This window comes from Sabethes cyaneus, chromosome 3 (assembly GCF_943734655.1).
Source record: "Sabethes cyaneus chromosome 3, idSabCyanKW18_F2, whole genome shotgun sequence".
In the NCBI taxonomy this organism is placed as follows: Eukaryota; Metazoa; Arthropoda; class Insecta; order Diptera; family Culicidae; genus Sabethes; species Sabethes cyaneus.
In genome coordinates, this window is record NC_071355.1 from 41,952,162 (window position 1) to 41,962,875 (window position 10,714).

The window sequence follows — 10,714 nt, forward strand, 5'->3', positions numbered from 1 at the left end:
TCAATAAAAAGGCGAAAATCCGAACATAAAAATACGACACAGTAACGAGTTTTATTGCTGCTTCCAAAAATATCCTCCCGCTCCACACGCTAAGCAGGGCAATTCGATGGAAAACCGCATGCTTATCGCGCTTCCTGCTGCGAAGTGCAATCGCGATCGTTTTCGATTTCACTTTGGTCTCGTCCGAAAACAGGCAGACAAAAGGATTATCCGTCGGTGCAATTTATTACAGCCGCCGGTGAACGATAACCGCGTCGAAATTTATCCGGTCGCCTATACGACACATAAATGCGGTAATCCGGCTCAGGGGCGAACGCAAAGTCGCGACTCTCAAAGGGTGCGAGGATTTGCCGCCTCGGATTAGCCTCTCGGATGATAAGCGGGTGGGGATGGATAAGTGGGACACGAACGTGACGGGTAATTGCGTTTTTCGAGCGACATTAGCGACTCAAGCTCAGCAGCAGCAAGCAGCAACACGTCATGCGGGAGAATGTGCTGACAGCGGCAAAGGATTCTTCACGCTTATCGCGGCGGCGGCAGCGGCACCCGATTTCGACTAGGATTATTTCTCTCGGTCAATGTCGTTGGCTCTTTAGCTGGATTAATTAGCGCTAGATTAACGGCTTTATCGATTGAGATAGTTAGGAAACAATTTCGTGCTTCATTGAAAAGCATTACCTACCTTTCCTTGTGACTAGATTTCGAACGAAAAATCGTTTTACGTTAAACACGATAGCTTACGGACAGTTTATGTTAGTCCGATTGAAGTGATCTTGACCTGTCCAACGCCGAACGGTGACAGTTCAGAAGCTGAGCAGATGGTCTCGTAATCTATGTATGTCGCAAAAATTAAGACGAACAATATTTCTAGCTTCAAGGTGGTTCAATAACCGGTTAGTCAAGGACCCAAGACTGTAAATAATAACAATATTCACAGTGACTTTACAAATCTACAAAACATGTGGCATTCAAACGATCTTCTTCCAAAATTTAAATTTCTAATTTAAACTAAAATTAGCCATGCAAGCAAAACATAATGCGTCGCAACGGAGTCATCGAAGAATTTTATCGCAAATGTTTTATGGAACAATAAAGACAGCAATCGGATTTTGTTTATTTCTGAAATATCAAGTAGCTTTAAGTCGAATGAGTTGAGGCAACCTAGCATGGGTTCAAAGTACATTCAAAGCGAATCATGTCAACAATTCACGCGAATTCGAGCAACGCAACATATCCAACGCCGCAAGACGCCATATGTCTGTCGCGTTCTCCGCCGTCAATCAACCGAACTAATCGAAGGAAGGTTCACAGACGTCAGCAGAAGGAAAAAAGTGGCAAAAATCTGCTTCACACCGGCTACAATACAACAGCACCAAGCCGCCAATCAGCATGGTTCGATCGTCTGGGGCCCAATAAAACGGCTGGATAGAACTCAGTCAACCAAGCCAGTGACCCTGTTTGCAATTTCGATTTCAACCCTGCCGCTCGGGTAGAAGTCAATTGATGTCCCACCTCGCTGAGCGACACACACTTAGGGTGTTGTATTCACATTGTCTTATAGCACAAAAAAAACTTCGACAAACATGAACCATAACCTGTGGTCCTACTTGTCAAACCGTAAAACCTTATGAGTGAATTGATTAATCTTCTGATCTGCAAAGGTATAGAACTCTTAAATTACGGATTGACGTAAATGATTGAAGTTTGTTAAATCATAATATGTACAGCGATAACGTGGTGCTTATTCTGACTTTTTGATGAATTTTGGCTCAAAACCAAGCTTCCCTAAGTTTGGACTTTTTTCACCTGAATGGTGCAGAGGAACGTCATGCTAAAATTTGAAAAAAAAAACTCTGATATTTATGATATTCTTGGACAACATGTCGAAAATTAAAACTCGCTCGCTGAAACGGGGCCACTACGGATACCAGGTCTTCAAATATTGGAACTTTTGCACTTAATTGGTTGAAAATGGTTAAAAAATAGGAACTACACTTTTAATACCTGGAAATAGTGCACCCCTCGTTCGCCAAGGAGCCTAATAGTTTCAAAAAGAGTTGAATTTTGAGCAAACCTTGAGATCTATATCATGTGATATTTCATAAATTTGCCATGAAACAAACTACAAACGACACGGTTTTGTAAAGAGAAAACATAGGGCTTTGCTCCATTTGAAAGCAATGTTCTTCTTCTTCACAGAACCGGACCATTTGTTAGCTGTTTCATGGCAAATTTACGAAATATCACATGATATAGATCTCAAGGTTTGCTCAAAATTCAACTTTCTTTTTTAAACTGATAGGTCCCTTGGCGAACGAGGGGTTCACTATTTCGAGGTATTAGAAGTGTAATTCCTATTTTTTAACCATTTTCAACCAATTAAGTGCAAAAATTTCAATATTTGAAGACCTCGTGCCAGTAGTGGCCGTGTTTCAGCGAGAATTACTCAATTTAGAACATAGCTTTTTTGGCCTTTGTTTGGAGCTTTCCATTGCAGTGGCAAATTCGTGAAAAACTTTTCTAATATTTTTCCGGTATTTCCGAAATTATAATGCGATGGTTCGTTGAAGAGTTATGAATTTTTTAAATAAGCAAAATGCTAAGACTCTTTAGCCCATTTTGTACGGTTGTTTTGAAAAATGCTTCTCTGCCAATAATAAACAGTCGTCACTTATTTACACTTTACACACACTTAAATAACTCTGAATAAACGTACGTTTGTCAACACCGGCAATGAAAGAAAAGCAAACTTGTCGTTTTGGTGCTGTCCAGTTCTGTTCCGTTTCGTCCAAACCTATTCCGTCCAGTCGGTTTTCTTATTCGTAATCATGAACCATCTTACTTAATTCTCAACACGCATATACGGTCAGCTACGGGCCTCCACCGGATAACTCGTTGCTTTTGTTTTCCCAACACTAAGAAACCGACTTCATGTTCTTGTTTTTTTGCCGCCACTGTAGTAGATGTGGTACTTGAAAGAAGTGCCTGAATAGGGTCTACTGCACGAAGCTCCCGTTCTCCGGAAATTGGCCATCGAACTTCCTGAATAGCAGCGATCTCCACCCCGAGTTGATGCAGCTCTCGAGCAAGCAAGCCAGCCCGTGCCGGTTCATGGATAGTTCGGACATTCCAGGTACCAATTTTCCAATCGTTATGCGTTAATCGTTTCCATGTCCCTTGCCGGTCTTAGGTATAGCTTGCGAGATACAGCATTTCATATTCAGCCACTCGTTCCGAGAGAGACGCTGTGTGAGCCGCCCCTCACCTGGAGAACAGGCGCTCTAGTTCGCACCTCCTAGCTTAGCTGCTCCAGGAAGTACATGAAGCCATCGACCAGGTAAGGCCATCGACCGTCATCATTTGACTTAGACCTGCGTGGAGGCGCTAGGTGGGAGCTTGAGATAGCCAGAGCTGTATGTGATGCTCCTTCCAGGTAACTCTCTCCATTTCATACCCAATCATGAACCATCATGGCACGAAAATTGATTCACAGTGGCCATCCATGTATTATTAGAGTGTCCCAAAATAGCACTATGTCAGAAAACCCGGGGGCTCACCCCTCAAATGATAGCTTAGGGTGTCACAACAAAACTTTTATATGACGTCAACATTGGTTGCCGCGATTTAGGGGTCGCACATTTGAGTTTTATGGAAAAATGGCATTTTTCAGGAGTAAATTCAAAAAAATATTTTTAGAAATGTTATAATAGATGAAACAAGGTACCTAACTATTTTTTTCACAATCATTGGGACCTAATACATCCATAAAAAAGTTATGGTGGCATGTCTGGAGTCATATTTGGTTACAAAAATTTATTGAATTTGGCAAAAATTTAAAATTTTCGAAATTTCATTTAATTAAACGTCAAAACAGGGTATCAAACAGTGTCTTAGAGCAACGTAGCTATACTGTATAGATGGGAAATTTTATGACGAACAACTTTGCCGAAGAAAGTAAGGATGTATCTTTAAATCTCGCTGAGATATTCACCGTTTTCTGAAGGCGAAACAAATCACATTTCTGTAATTTTCAAATTTTAGCAGTTTCAGGTGCAAGAGGTAAATAAAAAAACTTGAACTGTTTACTCTAAACGTCACTTACGTTTTTGATAAGAGGAAACATGCACCTTCCAAAAAATTTGGCACCATTTAGGCTCAAGTATCACTTCTAAAAAGGGCGTATTTATTTTAATAGGTGCTATGTTTGAGAAATTGTATCTCCTGAAACTAGGTTTGCTCCATAATGAAGCCTAAGCGTGAGTTTTTGAAAAATGAATTTTAAACATGAAAAAATAAAGACTGAAAAAAAATTCACTATGCTCCAAAGTCAGGCCATTGAGGGTCTCATCGAAGAACTACTTCCACTTGTCGACCATCTCGTGCTCATTTGTGATCAGATAGCCCAGCAAGCATTTCCATATGTATAAAAAGGGTAAAAATCAGCATTACGTACAGATATACATGCTAAATAAATCGTATTTCATGCGCAAAATTGGCATATCCGTACTATTTTGGAGGCGATATACGTGATAACGAATAATTTTGAGCGTTACGACTATATAAGTATTTATATATAAGATAATATTCGATTAAGCGCGAGTCGCTCCGTACTACTCTACGATTTTGTGCTGAAAATCGTATGTATGTCAGTTATTATCATTTTATACGACTGAAAATCAACTTGATCGCACTTTATCCACTTTTAGTTACGATTTCGAGTTTGTTAGGAGATATTTACGATAGTTTTCGTACATTGATATACGAGTTGGTGCTAGCTGGGAGCCTCCTTCGTCCCTACACATGTCAGTTTACGGTGCTCACTTTCTCGTAAAACTTGCACATGTCCTTAGCCTGGAATATGTGTTCCAATTCTTAACGATCTCTGTTTTTCTGGCGCCTTTTACTCCTTAGAATCGTGGTCAACTGGTTTCTTGTTCGTCAGTATTTGACCAAGTTCTCCCTAGTGGCAATGCTCAGGATAATTTTTCGAAGTCATTTTTTCCCTCTCCATTGCTTGTTGACATTCCTTATCAAACCAATCATTTCTGCTACTAGGTGATGGTCAGAGGTAATATCCGCACCCCGTAGGAACCATATATTCGAAATGTTAGAGAAGAACCGATGCACTATAAGAACGGGGTTAATCTGGTTGATTGTACGTTGGTTAGGTGATCTCCAGGGGGCTTTGTTGATACCTTCGCGTGGTTACCTCCGATCCCCAAGCCTCGAGAAGCTGTGAAGTTTATACATCATTGGCTGTTATCGTTCATATCGGTGTGCAGGCTATGAGGCCGTATCATCAGTCTATACATTTCTTCCCTACCGACCTGGGTGTTCATGTCCCCAATGACGATATCGTGACGTCCCGTGGCGAACAGCCGTTGTACGTTGCCTCCAGCAGCGTGGAGTATGCTTCCTTCTCTTTACCGGGTCTACCTTCGTTCGCGCAGTGCACGTTGATGATGCTGTAATGAAAGAAGCGGACATTTATGCTTAAAAGGCACAGCCTCTCATTGATCGCCTTCCAATCTATCACGCGATCCTGCATACCTGCATTCTGCACAACACTACAAAGACCGTTCCCAGTTCGTTGGTAGTGTTTAGTTAAAACTTGGTCTTTCCGCCGGTGATCTTTCAAACCTTCTCTTCTCTTCTTTACAAAAAATCCCCTGAACAACTACGCTGCCTAGTTTGCGGGATTCAAACTGTTCGAGTCTCCATCTACGCCAATTCCGATTCGCATTTGCTCAAATGATCATGGGAATTTGGTTTAGATTGCCTTACTAGGACCACGCTACCGAGTCTCGTGATAGAGCTGCCATCTCAGCTTCAGTCCCGAGACACCACGTTTCCTAATTCAGCTACGCACTCCGGATCAAACGCTATCGTGAGCCACTTCTAACCTGGCGTACAACCGCTCAGTTGGTTGAAGATCGTCAAGAGTCGCACACTATATCCGAAGGCTCTTATTATTTAACTTTCATGCACCTGATTTTTCATCAGACGGTGTTAGCATTGGTCAAAACAATGTATTTAAAGAAGGTCTTAAAATGTTATTTATCGGGTTTTTTTTATAAAAATTCAATTTTTAAGTTTATATAAGGGTCATGCACTCTCAAGCGACCGTTACCCGTTGTATACGACCACCTACGATTTCAACTAAATTTGGTATTATTACTTATTCCGACCTGACATTCATTTTCCCAAAGTTCAATCCTCCTTGCAGCCTTCCCAAGTAAGTCTTTTCCCTTGACACTACGTATTTTTTAATTTATTTTATTTTACTTTGTTAACCAACTCCGACGACGTCGTACAAGATTATTAACTTAACACTAACACATTTCTAATACAATAAAACACATTACAAACATCATTGAAGGACCGTAAACAAAAACTAAAACAATTATTATAACCGCTATTTGTTCTGTAAAACGAAATTGCAAATAATGGCGGATTACGAAGCCGCCGAGAAGGTACATTTCAACGCATCTGCTGCTAGAGCTCGGACCATTAAACGTTTCCTGTTTGAGAGTATCTCCAGGTTAATCAACTGACAGCGGTCTAGACAACTTGGAAGATTAACTGTATCATTCCAAGGTAGCTGACGCAAGGCGAATCACAAAAAAAAATCTTTCTAAATCGCAAGGAATTGCGTCGATTGTAACACCTAGATCGCGGATAGAGTTGACACGTTCCAGACAATACGGTCCCATTTTACACTGATGGAGAGAAACAGTATTACAGCGACTGTAGGATTACCTAGCATTTTTTGCTGTTAACACGCATACCGCTGTCACCACAACAAATAAGCAGTGGGTTGATATCTTCTTGTAACACGACGTAGTCGACAGGAGCGACAATCACACGAAATTTTTTTAGACCGCCGGCAAAAGAAAGTTTCGATGATGAAAGCAGCTCCAACAAGTCATTGATATAGGTGATACAGATGAGAGGGCCAAGCTTACTGCCTTGGGGTACCCCAGATGAAATGCAGAATATTCTGGTCAGCACGAAATTCACTGCAACGAAAGCTCTGTAGTCAGACAAGTATGAGCCTTGCCATTCAGTGAACCTTGATGGAAATCCCGTGATTTAATATAACGAGATGACGTGAAACGAGATTAAGTGGAACAGTATCAAAGACTTCGGCAAAAGCAAAATAAATCGATGCTTCACGAAACCATGCTGACTGTTCGAGATGATCGGTACCACTGCTCTGTACAAAGTTCTGTGGATCAGTTTTTCAAATACTTTATCATGGCCGCGAAGGATGGATGTACCACGATAGTTGGCAACCGAATTATGACATTTCGACTTGTGAATTGCAAGTATGGACGCCATGTTTCATGTAACTGGGAATATCCCTTCCTGTAACGAGCGGTTAAAAACAGCGGCAATCGTTGATGCAAGCGAAATGGCACAGTTTATCGGAAAAATTGGAGACAGGCCGTCTGTTCCAAATCCTTTCGTAGAGTCGAGTTCTTCCAGGGCTTTTTGAAGTTCGTCTGTAGAAAATTATCTGTAAAAATCTGCACGAGAACATAGAAAATAAGAATCTTTCACGTGGCGCCATCAGTAAAAAGTGGGGATCCTGAATTCTACCATTTTTCGCATCATAAGACGGTTCGAAGAACATCTCACTGTCGATCGTCGTAAGCCAAGATGCAAAGAAAAATGTTGCCTGTATAGCGTTAAGGATCACAAGCGCATAATTGGGGTCTTGGACCGGAAACCAAACTCCTCCGTTTGAGATGTGGCAACAAATTGTATCTAAGCAAGTTTCGTGCGAAAGACCAAAACTCGAACTGGATTGAACGTTCAAGATTGAGAAGGCTCCAAACCGTGACGAAAAACAGAATATGGTTGCGGAAAACAGTGCCTGAAAGTTATACTATCAAAAGCTGACGGAACCATACTGCTGCGTTATGGACAACTAGAGCTACGTGAAAGCGGACTTCAACCAGATTCCGGAGAACCAGCAGCTCACTGTCAAGGATATGTTTATTATTCCAGAGAAACTCCGTAAACAGAAGATGCCAAAGTTTGCCAAAAACTTGCAGAAAACGGAGTACACGTTTCATGACTACAGATACTACGACTAAACAGATGTAATTGAAAGAGTGCCTCCAAAAACGGCTTCTTAATTTTCTGAAGTCTCACAAATATGTTTCATTATAGTAATGATACCAGTAATATTTGGTCTCTTAGAAAGACTACAATTACAAAAAGTTATATGAAATCATAAGTTATCGTATTTTTTGGAATACATGATAAAATGCCATTTTATGGTATTTTTGGTAGGTTGCCTATTTTGGGATGGCAACAACGAATATTTTTATCAGTGCCAAAGTCAGAGTAAAAGCTGAACTGAACAGCTCGGAAGCTGAGCGATGAATAAATGACGATAATAACTCTGCTTTTCTTTTTATCTGATTTCAATAGTATTTGCAGTGAGGAAGGCGGAGCTACGCAAGCTCCTTAATGTTCTTTTACTTCTTTTTATTGAAGCAGCAGTAGTAGCAGCCATATGCTTGGCGTATGTAATGGTCGTCCGCGCCTGAGAAGAAGGGCTATCACACGGGAAATATATGGTGGAATTTGATCTAAGTTTTTGTTAGTTTTCACTTTCTAGCAATTGAAAGGCAATAGGCCGTATGAATAAAAGAGTTGGAGCAAACTCTCCTATAAGCTATACACGGGAAAAGCAAAGCAAACTATTTTATTCATAGGGCCTAATGTTTGATGAAAACTACAGAATTTCTAAATCTTTTATAAATCGATTGATATGCAAACCACCAAAATTAATAAAAGATTTAGAAGAGCTATTAGCGTTAAAAATCTTTCAAAATATATTTTCAAATATTTGATTTTAAGTGTTAATGTCATCGTTTTCACGTTATATCTGGCTTAAACTTGATTATCCGAGTATTCATTGTTAATCACTCGGGATAAGCGAACCCTCCGAATACCGAGTCAAATTTTTCTGTGAAAATTTATTTTTACATGTCGTATTTTTTGACGTTCAATACGACAAAAAGTTTCTGATTATTGATTCATCTCCCCAAAGAAATAAAATTCCTTTCTAACGAAATTGACTTTTTAATAGATAAGGAAAGATCCTAGAACAACATAATACATTTAGCAATACAGGTCGGACTCGATTATTCGGGTGGAAAAATTTATTTTCAACGGTAAACACATTTCAAAAAACCTATTTAAATTTAAATATTTTAGATAAATCAGACAAAACCTACATTCATTAGCGGATCCTTTCACCAGAGACGGCATCCCCTTGCCGGAGGTTGAATTCTTTACCGGTTTGCCAGCCGGCAGCTTAGGTCCTTTGGTTACATGCTGCGGTTCCTCATCGGGCAACATGTTACTCTGAAGTGTCTCCTCATTCAGTAAGACCGGATCATTGTGACCTGTCGAGCCTAGCTTGTTGGCTCCGGCCAGCGGTCCCAGTTGCAACGAGCACAGTGCCCCGAGCACTAACAAACGTAGTGACAGGGTCATGGTTTAAAACACTGACTGTAGCACTTCCTCAGCACATTTAACTATAAACAACACTAACACTAAACTTTGAACAATTCACTTTACCGCTTACACATTACACATGCCACCAATTCAAAACACCGGAATGATTTGTTTTTGCTTCGATTATGATTCTCGGGCAAAACACACAAAAAAGATGCACCGCGCGCTTTGAGGTTAGCTTTTGCTTGTACGGACACTACGGTTGCTTCGCATATAAACGAACGGCACCACACGAGGTTACGTCAATCTTTTTGCAATGCAAAAAAAACTGCTGCAGAATGAACACCCGCCGATTGCCGTCGGTACCGGGGCCTGTGGGGCACACTTCGAGAGGTGAAGAAAGCAGTAACCAAAACTTAGCGCAACACAAACACAATGTTGCAGTACCACTACACCCGCGCCAACCAGCGGGGAAAACGGCAACCAACTATCAATCGAGAGCACAATACTGGCCTCGGTCTGCTGAGCCGACTTTGATTAGCACTACCGATACACCTGATGCGCTAGTTGGCACCTGCACACGTTACACGACACCTATTGAAAATGAATAGTAAATTTCAAAACGTAATTGTTACGCTGAATTTCGCACGCACACACAATACTTCCGAAACACGCCACAATCCGAGATAGCACAGACGACGACCGGGGCTCTCTTTCTCTTTCGTTATGCTACTCGCGCTCCACCGGAGGAGCCTTGAATTGATTTCTTCCACCGAGACGACAGGCCCCCTGAAAATTGCTCTACGGTCAACTGAGCCGGAAAATTCAACACCGGATACAGAGGTACCCGTCAACACCTTCGCAATGCAAATCAACTTAACCAGCTAGAATTAGGAAAAACTTCCGATTCGAAGAGCTGCGGGACCACCAAAATCGCAATTCCGTCCCAGATAGCGGAAGGATTCACTTCTTCTTGCCCTGTACAATCGCGACGGTAGCAACGAAACCATCAACCAAACCGAGTCGACGCATTTCAAGTGACATACTGATATTGGGTTGGTTCATTTCACAGGTTCGATTGTACGAGTTACGAGCTGCTTTGCTCTGATATGATGGTGTTGTTGAAGGCTTCCACTCTGACGGTGCTCTCTCGCCACCGCACAACTACCATGGCAACCGGCCAGATATCACGCAAACTTGTTTTCTATGTATCCATCTCGGTTTGCTTTGCGACGTC

At 41.3% G+C, this 10,714-nt stretch overlaps 1 protein-coding gene across 3 annotated transcripts in view; it reads right to left on the reverse strand.

Annotated features, from left to right (window-relative positions):
* The window catches only part of LOC128743669 (very low-density lipoprotein receptor-like), a 726,292-nt gene extending 715,799 nt beyond the window's left edge, over positions 1-10,493 (reverse strand). For all 3 annotated transcript variants that reach the window (XM_053840289.1, XM_053840287.1, XM_053840288.1), the window contains exon 1: positions 9,255-10,493. In XM_053840289.1, coding sequence (XP_053696264.1) covers positions 9,255-9,516 — 262 coding nt within the window. In that variant the 5' untranslated portion in view covers positions 9,517-10,493. The remainder of the gene's footprint in view (positions 1-9,254) is intronic.
* Between the last annotated feature and the right edge of the window lie 221 nt (positions 10,494-10,714).